The sequence below is a fragment of the Notamacropus eugenii genome, chromosome 6, assembly GCF_028372415.1.
Source record: "Notamacropus eugenii isolate mMacEug1 chromosome 6, mMacEug1.pri_v2, whole genome shotgun sequence".
Classification (NCBI taxonomy): Eukaryota; Metazoa; Chordata; class Mammalia; order Diprotodontia; family Macropodidae; genus Notamacropus; species Notamacropus eugenii.
In genome coordinates this window covers 44,505,174-44,527,336 of record NC_092877.1, presented here as the reverse complement: position 1 = coordinate 44,527,336, position 22,163 = coordinate 44,505,174, and the positions used below count along the sequence as shown (strand labels likewise).

At 42.6% G+C, this 22,163-nt stretch overlaps 1 protein-coding gene across 22 annotated transcripts in view; it reads right to left on the bottom strand.

The window, feature by feature from the left end:
- The window catches only part of PPFIBP2 (PPFIA binding protein 2), a 192,679-nt gene that overhangs the window by 82,773 nt on the left and 87,743 nt on the right, over positions 1-22,163 (bottom strand). For 2 of the 22 annotated variants that reach the window (XM_072619708.1, XM_072619709.1), the window contains exon 1: positions 8,122-8,358. The exons of 14 other annotated variants lie outside the window; for them this stretch is intronic. In XM_072619708.1, the coding sequence (XP_072475809.1) occupies positions 8,122-8,178 (57 nt within the window). In that variant the 5' untranslated portion in view covers positions 8,179-8,358. Of the gene's footprint in view, positions 1-7,631; positions 7,977-8,121; positions 8,359-17,978; positions 18,510-22,163 lie in introns of those variants that run through there. 6 more of the 22 variants (XM_072619705.1, XM_072619710.1, XM_072619700.1 and 3 more) reach the window with 5 other exon arrangements.

Here is a 22,163-nt window from a genome sequence, read left to right as displayed (position 1 = left end):
ATCAAATGAGATAAAATATGTAGAACACTTTGCTAATCCTTAAAAAGCACAGTAAAAATGGTAACTATTTTTATTATAGATTATTGGTCAGAGAAGCATTAGAAAACTTACATGAACTGGTACAAAGTGAAATAATAAGAACCAGAAAAACAATATATACAACGACTGTAGCAAGATAAATGAAAAATTAAAAGCCACAAATCAAAACTGAATCCTGCAAAATTCTAAGGACCAATCTTGTCCCCAAAGAGGAGATATGAAAATGTCCCACCCTCCCTTCATTGCAGGGTTAGGGGAAAATATAAATAGTGAACATTGTCAGACCTTTGGGTTGGTTAGTTTCACTGAACATTTTCAGCCTCACTTTTAGCCTTTATATAAGGGATGGATCTCTGGGAAGGTGAGTGGGGTGGAAAACAGTGGAAAAGGGAAAAAAAGAAAAGGTACCAACCAACATTTAATTTTTAAAAATTATGACTTGGAAATTCTTAGGGATTCCTCCTCCCAAAGGTTTATTTACAAGACTTTCCCCAAGAGGCATAATCCTATAAGTCAGGAAATGGAACCCAAGGGAACCGTAATGAGAGATCCCCAGTACTCCCAAGCCATGCTGTTATTCTGATGCTTGGTAGCCCCTACTAAGTGGCACTAATTGCTGTTTGCTCATTTTTTGTATTACAGAGTTCTAAACCCACAGAGCTATCAGAAGTAGTTAAAAAAAATTAGATCCAGCATTCTTCACATTGGATGAATGCTCCTGTCTAATTTGATTCTTATAACAACTCTACTGAGGCAGGTACTATTCATATGATGAGGATAATAATGATAGTTAGCAGGGGCAGCTAAGTGGAGCAGTGGACAGAGCACTGCCCCTGGAGCCAGGAGAATCTGAGTTCAAATCCAGCTTCACACATTTACTAGCTATGTGACTCTAGGCAAGTCACTTGACCCCAATTGCCTTAAAGAAAAAAAGATAGCTAGCATTTGTACAGCAAGTGAAGATAGGCAATATTTTACATATGTTAAACTCACATGATCCTCACAATAATCCTGAAAGGAAGGTGCTATTACTATGCCCATTTTACATATTAGGAAACTGAGGCACAGGGAGGTTAATGACTTGCTCAGGGCCATACAGCTAGTATGTATCTGAATCAGTATTTGAACGCAGGTCTACCTGATTCCAGGTCTTACATTCTCTCCACTGTGCCACAGAATGGCCTCATAACAAAGGACATCATTATTATTCCTCTAATTTATGGAAGAGAAAAATTAGAACCTACAGAAATTAAATGACTCCTAAGATCACTTGGTTAAGAAGCATCAGAAGCAGGATTCTAACCTAGATCTTCCTGATCCCAGTAGGAAAGTGACTGACATAGAGTCCCAAAGTGATTTAATGGCAGGACCTAGATACGAACCCTGATTTCCAGTCTTCTAATGCAATGTTCTGTCCACAAGAAGCCCACATGGCCTATTTCTCCTCTGTAACAAACTTCAAAACGTGGACATAGTGATTTTTTTTTAATCTGAGAAAAGAAAACCGTGTTTTGCATGACTGCACATGTATAATCTATGTCAAACTGCTTGCTTTCTCAAGGGAGGGAAAGAATTTGGAACTCAAAATTAAAAAAAAAAAGCCAATGTCAAAAATTTTTGTTCACATGTCATTGAGAAAAGAAAAAGAGGGTGGACTGAAAGGAATTTCTGGAAGATATTTTTGGTTGCACCCTGTACTTTAGGCTTTAAATCTGTAAGTATCCTTGCTCTGACTTTTAACTGATTTTAACTAGAGTAATTTCAGACCAGATTATTTCTATAACCTGAAAAAGGAAAATCAGATATTACTGTTCTTAGTAACAAATTTACTGGACTGTTCAGCTGCTGAGGAATCACCCATATCTTCCCACAGAAGGGGAGCGGTTCAACTGAAATATGGCAGTCACCAGGGATGGGCAAATTCTTAACTTCATTATCTTTCTCCAAGCATTGCAGTCAACAAATACAAGAGCTAACACTATTCACATTCTCTGCCAGAAAGAAGACATAAATTATGAAGGAGGGAAGAGCTTTAAGGTCAAATCAGAACATTCTACAAGTCCTACCACTGGTGAATATTCCATTATGGAGAGCTGTTAGTAGCTGTGTGACCTTGGGCAAGACACTGAAGTCTGTATCTGCTTTCCTAGACTATATAATTGTGTGTGTGTGTATGTGTGTGTGTGTGTGTGTGTGTGTGTATGTGTGTGTGTGCTATAATGGCACCAACTTCTTAGAGTAGTTGTGCAGATAAAATGAGATATTTGTAAAATCTTACAGTGCCAGGTCCATAATAGGTCTGTCCCCTTCCTCCCTTCCTTCCTAAATGTTCACAGACTCTCTGAATCAGAAGGGACCTTAAATGCTATCTGACCTGTACCTGACAATGAAGAATCCTCTTTACCATTTACCAGTGGTTCTCAAATTTTTTGGTCTTAGGACCCCCTTTACATTCTTAAAAATCCACTGCAAATTCAACCAGGATCCTTGGATACAAAAAAAAAAATCAACACCACCAGTTTCAGATGGGAGAGAAATGGGTAGAATGTATTTGTTTTGAAAATGATCCGGGGGGTTTAGTGGATGGCAAGCAGAGTGATCTAGTTGCTAAGAATGCCAAAGTCAAGCTGGGCTGCATTAAGTTGGACAGATCTTCCAGGAATAAGAGGACAAGAGCCTCACCATACTCTGCCCTTGTCAGATGTCATCTGAAGAAATGCAGTCAGTTCTGAGGAGAATATTTTAAGACAAACATCAATAAGCTGAACAACACCCAGTTTAGGACAGTGGAGGGCCTTGGTTCCCCACCATACGAGGGGTGATGGAAGGAACTGGGCGTGTCAAGCCTAGAGAAGAGACTCTTTTGGGGGCACATGATGGCTGCCTTCAAGTATTGACAGATCTGTCATGTAGAGGATGGATTCTATTTGTTCATTTTCCCACCAACTGCATTCCTTGGATTGGATTCCCCCAGGATCATGCTCCCAGGAAACCTCATCACCAGCAAACTAGTCCTGAAAGACTGCATCAGCAATGAACCAGGGGTAATGGGCAGACGGTGCAAAGAGGCTTGATATCAGGAAAAACTTTTAATTAGGGCTATGTACAAGTGGAAGGGAAAATGCTGGGAGGTGTTGAGTATATCCTTTGTTGGCACCAGGGTGGCACAGTGCAGAGGGCGCTAGACTTGGGAATCGGGAAGGCTTGTGTTTGAATTCTGTCTCAGATACTTGGGTGATCCTAGGCAAGTCATTTAACCTCTACGTATCCACAGCAAAGAAGATGCTGTGCTCTTTGAGCAAAGCAGAATCACAGTAGTACAAAGGAAATGTGAGACGCTCAGATCTAGAGAGATCTCCAATCAAATCTTCAGATGGGCTCCCGGTGCCTCACCTTTGGGAGAGCATTCCAAGCTTGGACTGGACTATCAGCTACAGCTGAACACATTGAGCCCTGACCCCAACATCATGAGGCATCGGTCCTCTTCAAGCAAGAATGACAGACAACAACAGCAGCTGCCTCAGTTTCTCCATTTTTAAAGTGGGGACAATAATTGTACCTCCCTAGGGTTGTTGTAAGGATCAAACAGGGTAGTACATCTAAAAGGCTTTGTAAATGTCAAGGTGCTAGAAAAATGCTACCTTCAAAATCATCTTTCAACAGAGCCTGGATGACTATTTGTTGGTTATATTATAGTGGGGATTCCTCCCATGTATGGGTAAGACTTATGGTCACTGAAGTTCTTTCTTAATTCTCCAGTTGAGATTCTGTGACTACACCATGGTGATCTAAGGCTGGTAAATAATCTTTTCAGGTCCCTCATCACCCTGTCCCTGGTCTTGAAGCTTGGTGATGTCATCTTTGAGTTAAATGCCTCAGTTTACAGGGTGACAGAACACTGACCTTGCAAGAAGAGCACAAGGATCTCTAAAGATCCCCAGGTGTCTCCAGGTGGAATGAAGGTGGGGCCATCAAAGGCCACTCCTCCAGAAATTCCAGGTGTACTCCCCTACTCCCAGGCCTCAGACTCGATTTCAACTCTACGCAAATGAAAAGGGCTGATCAAGTCACTGTACCACGTAGATTCAAATAGCACAACAGGCCTCAAATTCTTCAGCGACCGTGTAATGGATTAAAATGCTGCTTTAATAAGAAAACAGTAGGATAATCTATCTTTGGTGCTGGAATGGTTTATGCGAGAGCTTTCTGCTTGGCAAAGGTGCTAAGCAGACAGAGGGATGGAATCAGCTTCTGGCTGCTGCTGTCTCAGCTCTTTCTGAAGAGGCCAGCGGGAAGGGGGGAAGGACACAGCTGGCAGCTGCCTGTGTTTATGGTCAGCCTGGGAGTCAGATTACAAATGACAAGAGCTGAAATCTCTCCACACAACCCTCCCTCAGCAACTCGGCTGGTGCTAAGGACTTGTTGTTCTGACATTCTGGGCTATGAAATTTCCATAAAGTCAGATCAAAAGAGCTTTGTTTATGTGGCTGCCTAGGGGCACTGACTAGTAGATGTCTTAAGGAAGGATTTGAGGGAGCTATGAAAATACCAGCACCCAAAAAGCTTAGGTTCATATTTTTATAGGAAGTCCCTGACCCTCAACAATGTATATGTGGAAAAAATGATACTTTTATTCAATAAACAGATTTCTGTCACATGCAGTGCCCACGGCTGGGCTGGGTGCAATCAATCAGGAAGGAGATGTATGTTTGCTCCCACAGAGGTTATAAGGAAGGAAATAAGCATCGATTAAGCACCTACTATATGTCAAGCTATATGCTAAGCTCTTTATGTTTTGTCCATGCAACACTGAGAGATGGCTGCTATTATTATTCCCATCTTATAGCTGAGGAAACTGAGGCATACGAGGTTAAGTCACTTGCTCATTGTCATACAGCTATTAATTGTCCAGAACTGACCCCAGACTTTTCTGACTCGAGGCTGGGCACTCTACCCACAGTGCCACCTAACTGGCCCTGCTTTTAAGATAAGATCTTTGATATGGAGAAGGAAAGGACCTAAGAGTTCTGGAGACAAAGAAACTTATCAGGAATCAGGAAACTTCAGTGACTTACCTGTCTAAGGTCGCATAGATATTTCAAGGCAGAATTATGATTCAAACCTAGGTTCACTGCCTGCCAAGCAAGTATTCCATCCATTGGAAAACCTTGCATCTCCTAAGTGGATATATTAAAAAAAAAATAACTCCAATGCCAGGCAATCTATAAGAACTGCCAAAGATCTGGTAAAAAACCACAAGTGCTATGAGCTCATCAGACAAGGGGTTTGCAGTGGGTTAGGGTAGTTAAGGAAAGCTGGGAGGCGAGAGGAAGAAGAGGGAGAATGAAATAAACATAGAATTTTAACAGCAGAGACAAGGGGGGAGAGTATTTTAAGCTGGGAGGCGGGGGGGGGGGGGGGGGTTGTTGTAGGAAGGGAGGAGAAATATTGTGAACAAAAGCAGAAAGAGAGGGGAGGCCACTCTAAGTCTACTTGAAGCTAAGAGATCCTTCCCCTAGAGGAGTAGCTGGAGATAAGACTGAAAAGGCAAATCTGAGACTGTGGACAACCTCAAATGTGAGGCCAAGGGCCTAGGTTTTATCTTGTACAGTCAGAGTGTGTATATGTGTGTGTGCGTGTGCGTGTGTGTGTGTCTGTGTCTGTGTGTCTGTGTGTCTGTGTGTGTGTGTGTGTGTGTGTGTGTGTGTGTGTGTGTGTGTGTGTGTGTGTGAAAGGGGGCAAGGGGGTCTGGGGCAACAGAATGATTTTTTAAAAATAGTATTTTGATCATACTTGCATTTGGCAGCATTATTAGTCTCTCTCTCTCTCTCCTCAAATCCTCAATGGGATGAAGATGAGAGAATTAGAGCTGGAAGTCTCCCTCCATTTTGCAGATGAGGAAACTGAGGACCAGGGAGGTTAAGGAGATCATCTAACGTCACACAGGTAGAGGTAGAATTTGAATCCAGGTTCTTTGACTTTGAGGACCAGCGTTCTTTGCACACTACTTCCCCTTCTCTAAGATCCTCACTAGCTCTAATCACCTGCAGCCTATGAATAATACATGGACTTCAAGAAAGAGCTTCAGACTAAGACAGGAATCTACCCTCTGAATCCCACCAGGGTGGCAGCTTCAGTAGCTGGGGTCTCGTTCCAGATGAGGGGCCTCAGTTGACATATCCATGCTTCCCACAGGGTGTCCATTTGCACTCTCAAGTGCTGGGGCAAAACATCAGAAAAGGATGCCTTAAGTTTAATTGCAAAGTAATCACCTCCATAGAGAAAGAACACCTCCTCCTCCACAGGGGGGAGTGGAGATCCTTTACTGGTGAGCCAGGATTCCATCCCCCAAATCTTGGCTCTCTGGCCCAAAGCAGAATGAGAATTAGAAAGGCATCCTCCTCTCTCCACTCAAACAGCTGGAGGCTCAGGTTAAGTCTTGGCCAGTATAAGATTACACATAGCCATTTCCTGTTCTTCTCCCCCCAGAGAGACTCTGCTTTCTACCCTAGAGCAAATACTCGAAGTATTTTTTTTCCCTTTATTGCAAATGACTTCCCCCATCTCCAGGTCTCCTCCAACCCTTCCCCAAGTTTCATCTCCCAGCCAAAGAAACCGAGCAGAAGTAAATATTGACCAAAGACTTTGAAAGTCAATCTCCAGTCTAAAAGATGCCAGGGCCTGTGATGGCAGAAAATACAGTTAAGGTGGCCAGAACAGACTAGACTGCCTAGGGCAGACCCAATTTGGAGAAAACAAAATGTACTTTTTACAAGGCGCTGCAAAGTCTTTTGTCAGCTTATGTGTCCTGACTCTTGGGTTTGGAAAATACGGTGCTCATGATTGCGGGGTGAGCCAGCAGCCAAGACGACAGGGATAATATTTAGGGATTCCATCTCAGGTCCTCTGACTTTAAAGGCAACCCTGAGTCTCTCTGTGTAGACAAACCACCTGACTCTATATAAGGGATCACAGCTCTACCCAGGCACGGTTGGTCACTGGCAGCATTGTGTCTGTGTATGAACAAAGTGGCTGTGCCAAGTTCTTCAGGGTCACAGAGGGGAGGAAGCGAAAGGCAGGCAGGGTTCATGGGCCTTCTCAGCGTATCTAACTCAGGCAGATGTTCCCAGGACATGAATAGCCCCCTAAAGATTTGACTTCCTCTCTCTCACTCTTATCTCCATCTCCATGTTATTCTTTTTGGAAATGACAAAGCAAGTCTTTTTTCTTTCTGATCCGAATTTTTAAGGCTAGGTTTTCTTACTTTATTTCTTTTCTACTACTAAACATTTAATCTGAAATCACTAAAGGAATATAAAATGTGAGAATTAAATATAGTCCTATTATTGCAGATTTAAATGTTTCCCTTCTTTCTACTCCCTCCCCCCCTCCAGTGCTAGAGCATACAGTGGGCATATATTTGTTGAACTGAATCTGAAATCTTAGAAAGACCCAGCCTCTTGCACCAGATCAGGACATTCCTCAGTCAGATCAAGTCCTTTCATTCCTTAACACAAAGGGCTACTTGACAAAACCCACAACAAACGATTACCCAAAACCACATACTCCCCAAGTGTAGAGGGCACACTTACAGTAAGGTTTTCCTTAGGAAATTCAAAAGCTAACAGAGCTGTGAATCTCACTCCACACTCAAACACAAAGGATGAGGAAAAGTCAAAGATTCTTCTGCATTTAGCACCCCACTGAAGCAAGTTGTCATTTTTTTTTCTTTCCAAGTCGGAAGACTGGATGTACCTCAGGTACTCACAATCTTAAGAACCTCCAACTGTTTCGATGGCACATTGGCAAAAGGAGAAAAGATTTTTCTTGCCTCGCGGCTTGCTCATAGCCCATCTCCCTGAGGTCCATGTTAAAGACAAAGCCAGCTGATGTTTCCTCCCCCACCCCAACCCCTTTGAGGTATGCCTATAATTAGATTCTTATGAAGAACTTGGCAATGGCAGAGGTTTGAGGTTCTAAATATGCTCTTCACACACACACACACATACAGTTGCAACTTTCTAAAGTATCTCCCTCAACCCATCTTTAAAGAGACACGAAAGACAGCGACAAGTCACTTACCCTCCTGAGCCATGGCAAATGCTTGTAAATATCAATCTCACCATCCATGCTTTGCATCCATGTCAGCAATTTTACTCCTTGGGTCTAAAAGGCACTTTTTCTTGGATCGGAGACCAAGTTTTCTCCTCTAAGGACTGCTCTTTCCCTGCCCCCTGCCTCAGGAATGCGAAGCTGCTTTCACATTTTCCCAGGTCCCTGGTCTCCGGCTAGCCAGCCGCCTTTCCCTAAACTGCTCCATATACACATGTACTCAGGGCCACTGGAGCATCCCCCACTCTCCCCCCCTCCCCCACGAGACTCAACATTTAGGAGTCCCCTTTGCTGTGAGGCATTCCCTGATGTCAGCTCTCTGACCAAGAAGATTTCGATTCTAATTTGCAAAAGATTCCAGGCACTTTCTTCTTAAAGGTAAAACAAAAGGAGAAAACCTAAGGAAACGATCTTGCAGAAATGCCTTCCCTGACTTTCTTGCTGGAGTGGCTGGAACTCATTACCCAAAGACCCCTGATTTCCTGTCTCTGTTTGACTCAGTGGTTGCCAGCAGACTTTCCCATTCTCCGCCTCATAGTTTATTTAGGGCTGAGGATAAGGCTAAAAATAAGTGGTACTCTTTTGGGTTGCTTACTGATTCTCACACACAGTCTTGTCCTCCCATCCTCTTCCCCCCCCCCCCCCCAAAAAAAAAAACAAACCAGGGGCCCTTGGTTCCTTTGAGGCTAAGAACATAGAAATTAGATGGAGTCTATCTTTTACAAGAGCAGCAGCAGCAGCTTTGAAGTGGAAATTATCACAGAAACTCTTCCCTGGCTGTAATGGGACACATGATCCCAAATTCTGTTCAGACGTCTCTTGAGACTCTGTAGCAGACAGGGCTTTTTAAAGAGAAGGAAGTGGCCTACTGGAATCTGCTTTGCTGTCTATCCAGGCTTTGGGGATGCTTAGCTTCCTCCCTCCTGAACCCAAAACGAACCACTTCAACATTACAGCACAAAGAACAGGTTTCCCATTCCAGTATTTATTTGGATGGGTTTGAAAAGTAGTTTCTACATAAAGCCTTGGATTCCCCCAAATGTTCTGTCCTCAGCTCCATCTCCTAAATTACAGAGCTCCCTTTAAAAGACAATTTGGCTGCTACCCCACCAAGCTCCCTCTTCTTCCTTTTCAATGACTCATAGTTAGTTTTCTCCCTCCAGAAATGATTTTGTATCTATTTTGCATATTTATTTATGTGTATACTTTATATCTGTGCAGTAGAAAGTAAGCTTTTCCAGGGCAAAAATTGTTGCTTTTAAAAAATTTTTGTTATTGTATCCCCAGAATGTAGCAGGGGACCTACACCCAGGGTAAATAGCTAATAAACTTTTGTTGAATTGAATCGAGCTCCATGGAAGAAATAGTTCCTGACTGATGGGAGGAGGCCAGAGGTGGATAAAAGTTCCACACGGTCTTCCTTGGGCCCTTTATGACCCTGACAAAAATCTAACTTCATTCAAGTCCCGGTGCAACTTTCAGGTTGTCTCCTTTTCTAAGAGTTCCAGCAACTTCCTGCCTTCTCATATGCCCACCATATTTGAGATCTCTCCTCCAACAACTTTTTCCACTCATTAAGAGTCCTTCACCATATAGCCTAAGATTTGGAATGAACATTATCTTTGATAGGAGTATGAGGTTGTGTGTGTGTGTGTGTGTGTGTGTGTGTGTGTGTGTGTGTGTGTGTGTGGTCAGCAGGTGCCCACATACACAAGAGAAAGTAGGAAGATACAAGTCTGTGGTTTCATGCAGAAGAGAAAATCCTAAGTGTCTCTGCCCCTAACCCTAACCCTAAACTACTCTAGTATCTTTGCCAAGAAAACCCTGAATGGGGTCACAGAGAGTTAGACTCGACGTAAACTACTGAACAACATGGGAATTCAAATCCATTCACTTCAATTCAATAAGCATTTATTAAATGCCTACTATATACAGGGCACTGTATTGCAATAACTGGAGAAGAAAGGAGATGCTCAGCTGCCTAGATCCCTCTGGGAGAGCTCTTACTTCTCAAGGGAAAAGACCAGGGGCCACAAATTCCTTTCTCTTATACTTAAAAAAAATTATGAACTTAACGGAAATCAACTCAAATGAGAATTTCCATATACAGAATAAAACAGAAAAAGGAAATTGTGCATGAAACTGCAAATTTATATTATGTACAATTTGCTTTTCTGGCTTACCCTTTCTAGGATGAACTGGTGGAGACTGTCAATTATTCAACAGCATTTATAAAGCACTTACTATGTACTGGGCTTTGTGCTAAGCCCTGAGGATACAAGGAAAGGCACAATACAACCTGAACCGCAGGAAATTCACATTCTAATGGGAGAAACTAGATAGGGTAAAAATTGGAGATAATCCGAGAGGGAAAATGGGGTCATAGAAGGATTTCTTGCAAAAGGTGGGATTTTAGCTGATATTTGAAGGAAATCAGGGAAGCAGGAGGTGTTGGTGAGGAGGGAGAGCATTTTAGGCACAAGGAATAGCCAGGAGAGTCAGGAGATGGCGGGTTTTGTTAGAAAGGCAGGGAGCCCAGTGTTACTGGATCATAGAGTAAATGGGGGAAAATGTAAGGAGAATAGAAAGGCAGGAAGGGGCCAGGCTGTAAAGGCTGTTAACTGCCAGAGGATTTTCTATTTATTGCTGGAGTAATAGGGAGTCACAGGAGTTTTTGAGTAGGGGGGTGGGGCAGCAAGGTCTAACTTGAAAAGTTGCTTGCACTTTTGTGAAGGAAGGGCAGGCTAAGTGAGGTACTCCAGTGGGGAATTTTGGACATACAAAACACAAGATGAAATTACTACATGACTAGGGAGTATGGGAAAAGAAGTGGAAATGGGCTCTGGGGTTCCCTCTCTCCATCCATCAGTCTCATCCTACCGAGATAAGAAAATGAGGGCTGTTTGTCAGTCACAAGGGACAGAAGCCTGTATAAATTTGTCAGGGCATAACCAGGACTAGCTGTGAAGCCAACAGAATGCATGAACACTTAAATACAGCTTAGTACGAATTAAAATTCTTACCTCTACTTAGAACACATTCAATACTCATTGTGCTGAGGGGTCACAGACATAAAAACATTCCACAGAATTACAGAGTTGTAAGGGATCTTGAGGCTACCTGTGCAGAATCCTCTTTAAAATGTCTTTGGCAACTGATCAAAGGTAAGGCTTTAAAAGCAGGCAGCTAGGTGGTGAAGTGAATTAGAGTGCTTGGCTGGGAGTCAGAGAGACCCAAGTTTGATTCTGGCCTCAGACACTGGCTATGTGACCCTGGGCAAGTCAATGAACTCTGCCTCAGTTTCCTCATCTGTCAAAAGAGCTGGAGAAGGAACTGCCAAACCACTCCAAAATGTTTGCTAAAAACCCCAAACAGGGTCACATAGAATTAGACATGACTGAACAACAACAAAAGCTTTAAAAATTTTTTGTAGGGAATGGGAAACTCACTGATGGACCAATGAGAATTTGCAGAATCTTTCCTACTGAAAATCATGGCATTGGCTAGTCTTGGGGCACCTCTCCCATTCTTTTTTTTTTTTTTTCTATTCTGTCACATTCAAAATTACCCAGAGCAGCTCAGTAATACAAACCAAGTTCTGCTGATGTTTATAGCACAGTAGAAGCTAGAGTGACTAAACTAGCAAACACTACTTTAGATCAACTGGCATTTATTAAATACCAATTATGTGCCAGTCACTGTGTTAAGTTCTGTTTGTCCTTAGTTCTCGAAGAGGACCATGACATCAAGATGATGACATGACTTGCAGATGACTTTGATTTGAGTGAGCTAGAGATACAAAGAAAGGTAAGTGGATAGATAAGATAAAGCATTTATTAAATGCTAGCTTTGCGCCAATAGGGTCACTAGGTGGCACCATAGTGCACAGAGTGCTTGCTGGGCCTGGAGTCAGGAAGACTCACCTTGCTGAGTTCAAATCTGACCTCACACACTTACTAGCTGTGTGACTCTGGCCAAGTCACTTCACCCCGTTTGCTTCCGTTTCTTCATCTGTCAAATGAGCTGGAGAAGGAAATGGCAAACCACTGCAGTATCTCTACCAAGAAAACCCCACATAGGGTCACGGAGAGTTGGACATGACTGAAAAACTGTGTCAGGCACTGAGCTAAAAGATAGCAACTGGTTCTTTATATTGGGTTTGAAGATAAGCTTAGTCCTATGGATCATAAAATTACAGAATTTGAGAGCTGGGAGTTCAACAGTCACCTAGTCCAAGCCACATACATATACACACACACAAAAAGAATTGTGTTTACACACTAACAAACCAATTATTTATGATTAGATCCATCAGGGTCGTACATGGACAAATGGAAAACTACTTTTAAGCAAAAGAAGACCGTTCTTACATTTCAGGTAAAATCCCATCTCAACCAACTTTATTATAAAGAAACTTCAGTATAACAAAGCTGTGATCTGATTACAATGAGTGCCCTCAGGTCCTTGGCCTCCAGACAAGCTAGCTTCAACAGGAAAGAACCAGAGTGAGACAAAGCCATTTCTACTTATTGAGGGGTGGCGAGGAAGGAGAAGAAAGAGGGATGCAAGTTACTGGGTGAATTCTTAGCCCTTCTTTTCTTTAGCCATCCAGGAGTAAAAGACTCTTAGTTTCCTTAGGTTCCTCTTAAACCCCACGGTGCCACCAGGAAAATAGCAATTGCTTTTGAAAATGTTCTTCAGCCCTCCCTCTCTTCAACACTTTTCCTTTACCCTCAGCTGCCTCTGCCCTCTAACCAGACTGCTGAACAATCAACTCCTTCCAACTTTCCAGCTGAACTCATTTTCCACCATCTCCTTTGCTTGGTTTCTAGCATATAAACATGATCTCTCCCCTTCTCCAGCCCCAAGCACTGTTTAGCCCCTAGTTAGAAAGTGAGCTCCAACAAGGCAGGGACAGTCTTTCTCTTTTGTCTCCCTAAGGATCAGGTACTTAGGCACCTAATAAATTTTTTTTGACCATCTTAAACTATCTACCTGTCTACATACAGAAAAGCTAACTTATATCATCAAAGAAGATGTATAAAAGTCTGAGGAATCCCTCCCCCCATGCCTTGTGAAATAAGTCAGTCACCTACAGACTGGCTAAGTCATTTGTCTGCCTTCTGACCATTGCAAGAGAATTTTACTCCTGCCTAAGTTAATTTCACTGGCCTGAGCATTCCCCGTCACAGACAAGCACATCCCCAGACAAAATTCATCCAGTCTCTTCAAAATAACACTGTAGTGACCAATGGCTCTTCATCACTCATAATAGGGGAGATGCACATTAAACAGTGCTGAAGTTTCCCTCCCGTCCATCCAACTGGCAAAGAGGAGAAAAATGGAAATAGCTGGATATGAGAAGACAGACACATGGTTGGGCAAAGTGTGTGTGAGGTGTCTACAAAGTGGTCCAGCTGTTGTGGGTGCCAATATGGTTATATGTTACTAGCAGTTGGTGGCAAAAGTAGAAAAGGCTTCCCATAGATCAGGGATAAGTCACTTAATCTCTCAGTACCCCCCAGACAATGAATTCTCAGACAGAAAAAGACAGGTGAGTTGTCAGCGTGCATCAGTGGAGAACAGCTATGTAGTGTAGTGGATAGAGCGCCAGACCTGGAGTCAGAAAGACTCAGCTTCCTGAGTGCAAATCCAGCTTCAGGCACACTTCCTAGCAGTGTGACCCAGGGCAAGTCACTTAACCCTGTTTGCCTCATTTTCCTCATCTGTAGAATGAGTTGGAGAAAGAATCGCAAACAAATTCAGGGGCTTCCCAGAGAAAACCCCAAGTGGGGTCACAAAGAATCAAACATGACAGAAAATCAGTGGAGGAAATTTCTACATTGGGAGTTTCCACACTAAGTTCAGGCCCAAAAAAAGATGTGGGATTGTTTGAGGAAAAACATTAAATAGTTTTTTCTCTTTGAGTCAGCAATCACACTACTAGGTTTACAACCAGAGGTGAATGACAGAAAGGTTCTGAATGTACTCAAATATCTCCATCCCCATTTTTTATTTAGTAGAATGGAGTTGGAAGCAGATTATGTAACCATCAGCCTGGGGATGTCAAAACAAAATGTAGTCTGTGAATGTAATGGACTTGATTATTGTCACCACGAATTTCCTTCAAAGCTCAGGTAAACCTTGCCTCTTCCACCGGATCCTCTGAGCTATAATTATTTCTCTTTCACAGTTATTGTGTTGATTGTGTACATATTTTTATATATATACACATGCTTATGCATTAGCATATTTTTCCTTCAAAGAATATAAGTTCCTCGGGGGTCAGAGATTGTCTCATCTTTTCTTTGTATATGCAGAGCCAAGCACAGCGTCTTTGCTATGATAGGTGCTTAACAAATACTCATTGATTGATGGATATGAAGAATTATGAGACTGAAGGGGAAGATGTGTATGAAATCATCCTGAGCGAGGAAAACAGAGAATATGTACACTGTTCATAATAACGTAAATGGAGATGTGTAACGGAAATGTAAAAGACAACAGAATTCAGACAAATAATGGTTTCAGATGAGTGATCCTTGAAATGTATCTTCCTTGCTGCTGATACAAAACTAGTTATTAGAGGGTTACTAGAGAAATTAGAGGTAATCACTGTTATCAGATAGTTTTACTTCACTTGAACAAGGGAAAGTATGATGCTTATTTATTAGGAAGAATTATTATTAGGAAAGCTTATTTATTATTTATTAGGACAATTATTTATTGTTGGTCAATCAATTTAAAAAGTAACACTGTAACAAAACCTCACCTTAAATTACCTGAAGCCTTAGCTCTATTATGCCTGAGTGGTTTCTCCAACCAATTAGAAAATGGTTGCTAGGCAACCAAAACAAATCATCCACAACACCGTTTGATTGGTGGAGACCAGTGATTTGGACCAATCACAGAACGGTTGCTAGACCCCTTGGGGTCCTCTCCTCCTGCACCCTGCCCTCCACCCTTCTTCCTGGCTGTGGAGCGTGGGGAAGAGACAGGCTGAGGGGATGGAGACAGGGAGAGCCAGAAGGTGTGGGGACATGATGAGGCTTCAGGATTCTACCTTCTCTTCCTCTAGACTTGGAGGGAGATGACTCCTGTTCTCCAAACCTCTTAGAATCTACCCATTCCTTTAACATTCACCTTAAGCATCACCTTTTACAGAAAACCTCTCTCAAGCCCCCTAACTGCTAATGCCCCCCCATCTTATTACCCTTTATTTATTTACATCTATTTTGAAAATACTTGTATTTCAATATGTTGCCTTCCCTGACAGAATTTAAACTTTTGGAGGACACGATCTGTATTATTTGCTGTTTCGAGTGTGGGCAGTGTCAGTATGTAGTAGATACTTAACGTTGATTGATTGGCTCTCTCTGCCAAGAATGGAAACTTTAGCTCTCTAGGATAAGAGGTGGGGGAGGGAATGTATAGGAAGGGAGAGAGCCATAACAAGCCACATTTGTACGTGGTACAAGTGGCCAAAAGAGGAGGGAGGGGTGAACTGGGAGACTGGGCACCAGGAGGAAGATTTAGGCCCAGGATTACCACCAGGTATTTATAATGAAACTGAAGGTCTATGGCCATCCTGCTTCAAACAAGGCTACTGATGCCACTTTTGCAACAGCCTGGGCTCACGTCATATCTTGCAACATTCCAAACTTTTCAATTATTTTAGGTGTTACGATGATCTGTGATGTTACTCGTGTAATAGTTTTGGGGCATCTTGAATTGTGTCCATATAAGATGTGGAACTTAATTGGTAAATGTTGTGTGTTCCATCAAAGGGCTTTCTCCCTCTCCTCTAGACTCCCTATTGAGAAACCTGAAAATATTAAAATTAGGCCAATTTAATAATCTTACAACAGACTCTTAAGTATTCAACTGAAGAATCAATCTATTTGGCAAACTTCATTGTTGTCTTATTTTTAGAAATTGCCACAGCCACCCCAACCTTGAGCAACCCTTACTCTGATCAGTCAGCAGCCATCTGGGGAAAAAGATTACAAATCGCTGAAGACTCAGATGATGGTTAGCATTTTTTAGCAATAAGGTATTTTTTAAATTAAGTTATGTACATTTTTCGGACATAATACCATTGCACAATTAATAGACTACAGTATAGTGTAAACAAACTTTTATATGTACTGGAAAGTCAGAAAATCTTCATGACTTGCTTTATTGCAGTGATCTGGAACCGAACCGGCACTATCTCCAGGTATTGCTAACTACATCACCTTCTACGTGCTGGGTACTATGCTAAACTAAGGGTGGGTGAGTGTAGTGGTGTCCATGGCAGCTATAGTTGAGGAATGGAGTGCCCTAGGATGGAAACTGTCAGCACCTTTACTTTTTATATTCTGATGATACACAATTCCAGTTGTCACTACTTACTGCTCTAGGATGGGAGAGTTTCAAGGAGATGTGGTCTATATTCCTGTTATAAAGGCAATACAGTCTCTGGTCTGAAGGCTCACTTTAAGCTTTTCCTAGTTGGAATTTTGGACAATGAGGAACATATTGCTATTTAGGGGAACAGTTTTTGGGGAACCACCCAAGGCTGCTATGTGTGGTATGCCTGTACCTAGAGCCATCAGGACCAGGCTGCAATATGCTTTCAGATTCTAGACTAGGGCAGGAGGAGGATAAACACTTATTATATACAAAATAACTGACCCATTAGCCTCGTTCATTTAAATTACTCTTAAACAGGATGCTGAATGTGGACTCAGGAAGACCTGGTTTTGAATCCTGCCTCAAACACTTACTAGCTGTGACTTTGGGCAAGTCACTTAATCTGCCTGGGCCTCAGTTTCCTCATCCGTAAAATGAGGGGATCCAACTTGATGACTTTGAAACCCCTTCAGGATCTAAACCTATGACCCTATAAGCAAGGCAGAAAAATAAGCCAAGAAAATACATTGCAAGGGATTAAGTACCATACAGAAGTGAAAGGTTGTTATCTAAGTCAAACTGAAACCTACATGTTTAATATTTACCTTGCTAGTCCTGAACAGAGGAGACCCACAAATACCTTTGGGGCAAAAAAAGCTAATCATCTATGAACCCTATACAAAATCATTGCTTGTTAAGTGCCCTAAAACTATAGAAACAAACTGGGAACTCCCCGCCACCACCCTCCTTCTCTGGGTCAGAACAGTATGTGTTTAGGGAAATAAGGGGTGGCAATTGGGAATGTGAAGTTCCTCATACAGGGTTGGTGATTTGGCAGCTCCTCTCCTCCCATGAGGTAGAGATGGGAATAGGGGTAGAGAAATAGTGATCCACAAGCTGGTCTAATCCAAAGACTGCTACTTTAGCAAACATGTATAAAATCCACTGGCCAGCATCCATTTGTCTGTCATTTCTGGACAAATGGAAAAAGGTACATATGCTCATAATTCTGACCCAAGAGTGGAATGTTCCCTGAGTTTCTCCACCCCCTGTCCCCAAGTGGGCTCTTCTCTCTCTAACTTGTTTGTCCTTCATTCTTGAAGATGACCAATCATGGCAGGTATGTTGACTGGCAAGTGAACTGGATTTAAGGGAGGCAGCACTGTGCAAAGTCTTTAGCCTCACTCTCTCCTCTGGAGTCATCTGAATCCAGTGGCAAGATATAGGTCAGGACAACTGGAGACGGCCCTACGTACAGTGGAAGAACTTGGCCTTTTTAAACTAAGATCTTTCCCAGGAATCAGTTTGTCTGAGGCCACACCCATTCAGTAGTTAAAGACTAGGTAAGAAGTGAAGCAAAGGATGGTCTAGTTTGCCTTCACCAAAGAGTCAATCTGGGAGGGATTCTCTAACATAGAAATTGAGAAACCTACCTTGCTTGAGTGTTGGGGTCCAGGCACTTTCTGGGAATAGTTAAGTAGACAACAGGATTGGGCTCTGGTCATACTTCCTGCCTCCAGAAGTACCAGGTCTGGACACTGGCAGCTGCTTTTACCCTGAGTCAGCATCTTATCATCCAGAATTGTTGACGGAGGAAATTCTTGTGAGTCACATGTTCTTTTTCTGACCTATCACCTGGGTTTTGAACTCGACTGTCAGCTTTGAGCTTTGACCCCTTCTAACAGTGAGCCAGTTAAAAATGGTCAAACATCCGTGTGTGACTGTGGCAGCAATCTCATCCCAGCCTCAGTGTCAAGGGATCTGCAGCTCTCTTGTTTCTAGGGGAAACCTGAATGAATTGGGTGGGGGAGGCTGGAGTAGGAGGGAAGAGGAAAAGATACCTCTATCACCATGACTGCCCATTATACCTGAATGTCCTGCTGGTGTATTCCCTCAGAGAAAATAGTAATAATAATATCTCACATTGATACAGCACTTTAAAGTTTGCAAAGCATTTATATCCATTAACTCATTTCAGCCTCAAAACTGAGATAGTCTATGTATTATCTTCCGTCTTATAAAGTAACAACAGAATGAAGAATTGAGAGGAAGGGAGCAGTCTCTTGATGAGGGTGAAAGAGGAGAGTGTAAAAACTGGCTTAAAGTAAAACATCAAAAAACTAAGATCTTGGCAACTGATCCCATCACTTCCTGGCAAAGAGAAGGAGAGGAAACGGAGGCAGTGTCAGATTTTATATTCTTGGGCTCAAAAGATCAATGTAGGCAGTAATTGGAGCCATGAAATTAAAAGATGCTTGCTCCTTGAAAGGAAAGCTATGGCAAATTTGGATAGGATACTAAAAAGCAGAGACAAAGGTCCATATAATTAAAGCTATGGTTTTTGAATTGGGGCAGTCAGGAAAACTGAGTGCCACAGAATCAAATAGAGAGGCTGGATGAGACTGTTGAGAATCCCTTGGACAGCAAGGAGATCAAATCAGTCAATACTTAAAGATATTAATTCAGGCTACTCACTGGAAGGGCTGAAGCTTAAATATTCTAGCCCCATAATGAGAAGATGAGATTCACTAGAAAAGACCCTGATGTTTGGAAAGATTGAAGGCAAAAGAAGAAAGGGATGGCAGAGGATGAGATGGACAGATAGTATCATGGAAACAATGAACATGAGCTTGGACAGACTTTGAGAGATCCTGCAAGACAAATGGGCCTGGCATGGTATGGTCCATAGGGTCAGGAAGAGTTAGACATGGTTGAATGACTGAGCAACGACAAAGAAAAGCCAGCAGAAATCAGAGAAATTAACACTAAAAATAGATAACATTTATACAGGACAGTAAGGTTTGCAAAGTACTCCTCATAGGTCATCTCCACATGATCCTCATAACGATCCTGTAGGTAGGTGCTATTATTAGGTCCATTTTACAGATGAGGAAACTGAAGCTGAGAGGTTTTGTGACTTGCCCAGAGTCAAACAGAGAGTAGGCTGTGAAACTAGCTATTCCTGACTTGGAAGCCCAGGACACCACGTGTTATGCCACACTGCCCTCAGACACGGACAATCACAATGCTTATTCCACGGACTCACAATCTCGAATGACCAGTTTTGCTTGACAAGTGGAATTCAGAAGCCAGCCAGTAAAGCAAGCTGTAGGAGGATCTTAAGCAAGTTTGCTGGAGAGCAAGCCTTCCTTCTAGAATTGCCCTGGATGCCCCTAACCTTGGACTCTCTATTGTATTGCCATGGCTGCTGTTGGATGGCCCGCTCTGGCTGCAAAACCATGCCTTGAGCAAATGTGGGAGGCCTCCTCCATCCACATGCAGACCAGCCTGAGTGGGATCCTCTCAGAAGGCAGGCAGATGGGTGGACCTGATAAATTGCCCAGGCTTCAGCCCTGGCTCTCCCTCCTTCCTCCCCTGGGCTCATGGCACCAAAGAGATGTGAGAAAATGGTTAGGATTAGGGTTTCCTTCATCTTCCAGGGCCACATTCTTAGTCCTGTGTAGGCACTCCTCCTTACAGTTTCCAGGGCCTTGTCACAGAGGAACCTGCCTTCTGAGTGCTCCATCGCATTGATGCCTGCTCTGTGCAAAGTGGAAGTTTCTGAGGATACAAAGATGAAAGGGAATGTCTTCTGATCTCAAGGAACTTACAATCTAATAAGGAAAACATGAAGTATAAGGTAGGGATTAGACACGTGAGCTCGCTGGCACAGGGAGCAGTGATGAGGAAATGCCCTCTATTGATGAAGGCTGGCACTTTTTCTGCAACTTAGTCTTAGGTTAAGTGATATGCCCATGGTCACACAGTCAGCATATGTCATAGGCGGGGTACGAACCTAGCTCTCTATCCACTCACACATCTGAAGTAAGAAAGAATGTATTGAGGTAAAAGGAAAGATCCAAGATTCTAGATGCTAGACTTCCAACACACAGCATCTGAGATGAAGGCCCTGGGGCTAAGCCTTGAAGGAAGGGCAGGGATGAGGAGAGAGTGCAATCCAGGCAGGTAGCAGAGGAAGGGTAGAGACTGGGGGGCTGGCAGCATGGTCTGATTGGCACACAGAAAGCATCAAGGGAAGCATGGATGGTAAGCTAAGTTCAAGGTGGATCACAGAGGGCCTTAAAATGAAAGGCTAGGTGGAAGAGTCTGCATGTTATCCTACAGGTCACAGAAACTGTTGAAGGTTTCTGAGAAGGAGAAGGTTAGGGCAAGGTTTCTGCATCAGTAATCTATAGTGCTGGAGAGAGAAATGGGGGATGGAGGTAGAGATATGGGAATCATCTGCCTAGAGGGGATAATTAAATCTAGGGGAGAAAATGAGATTTTTTAAGTGAGAGAGAGCTGAGAGATGGGTGAAGGTTGAGTAAAGACAGAACCTTTACAGGATGCCCACGCTTGGGTGGGACCAGAGAAAGATGAGCCAGGAAAGTGGGCCAGAAGATTGGGCCAGCTGAGTAAGAGTTCCTGGAATTTCTTTGGGGGCAAAACCCCCCAAATTCACTAAATTTGTAATTAATGAATCTCTCTTTTATGGGAATTGTGCACCCCCTGAAAATGTCTCTAAAGCCTGCTTGGTTTAGACATTCTCAACCTTACAGCAAAAACAACAAGGGGGAATGAAACTGATGAAGATTTCTTGAATGTCATTGACCCACAGACTTGTCCAGTGCTTTTCAATTTTCCCCTCAAAACCAGGAGTCATGAATCTTTTTTTTTTTTTGGTGTGTGTCTTTGGCAGTCTAGTAGAGATGATAGGCCCCCTCCCACAGAATAATGTTTCTAAATGCATAAAATAAAGTGGGCAGGGATAAGGAACCTCCGGCCTTGAGGCCACATGTGGCCCTGAGACCACAGGTTCCCCACCTCTGATAGGGTAAAAAAAAGAAACTAATTCTATTGAAATAGTAAATAAATAAATTTAAAATTTTCTTTTAAAAAATCAGGTATCATATTTCTTGCCTTCTCAATGGGTGGGGGAAGGAATTTGGAAATGAAAATAAATTGTATATATATGTATATGTATGTGTATGTATACACATACATATACATATATAAAACAAATTTATTATTTATATGCAATACATTATTAATATAACTGGTGTTCAGTTGTTTTCAGTCAGGCCTGACCCTTAGTGAGCCCATTTGGGGTTTTCTTGACAAAGATCTTGAAGTAGTTTGTCATTTCCCTCTTCAGCTCATTTTAGAGAGGAAGAAACTGAGGCAAACAGGGTTAAGTAACTTGCTCAGGGTCACGCAGTAAGTGTCTGAGGCCAGATTTGAACTCACAATGATGAATCTTCCTGACTCCCTCTCAGCACTCTATCCACTGTGCCACCTAGCTGCTCCTGTTAACATATATTATACATAAGAAATAACATTATAGATACATAAATACGTACATCTCTGCATTTCGCATATGTATATGTGGACACACATACCTAAATGTACCACAACTTCCCAGACCTCAGGTTAAGAACTCTTGCTCTAAAACCAACCACCAACAATACTGGCACCTTCTACTGGCTCTTAGCCAGCCCAGAGCTCCCTATTCAGAGACCTTTGAAAGGAAGTGTGGCCTAGTGATTAGTGAGCGTGCAGGAGCTGGAATCAGGAAGATCTGGCATCCATCCCACGTTCACAGATCTGTAGCTGGAGGG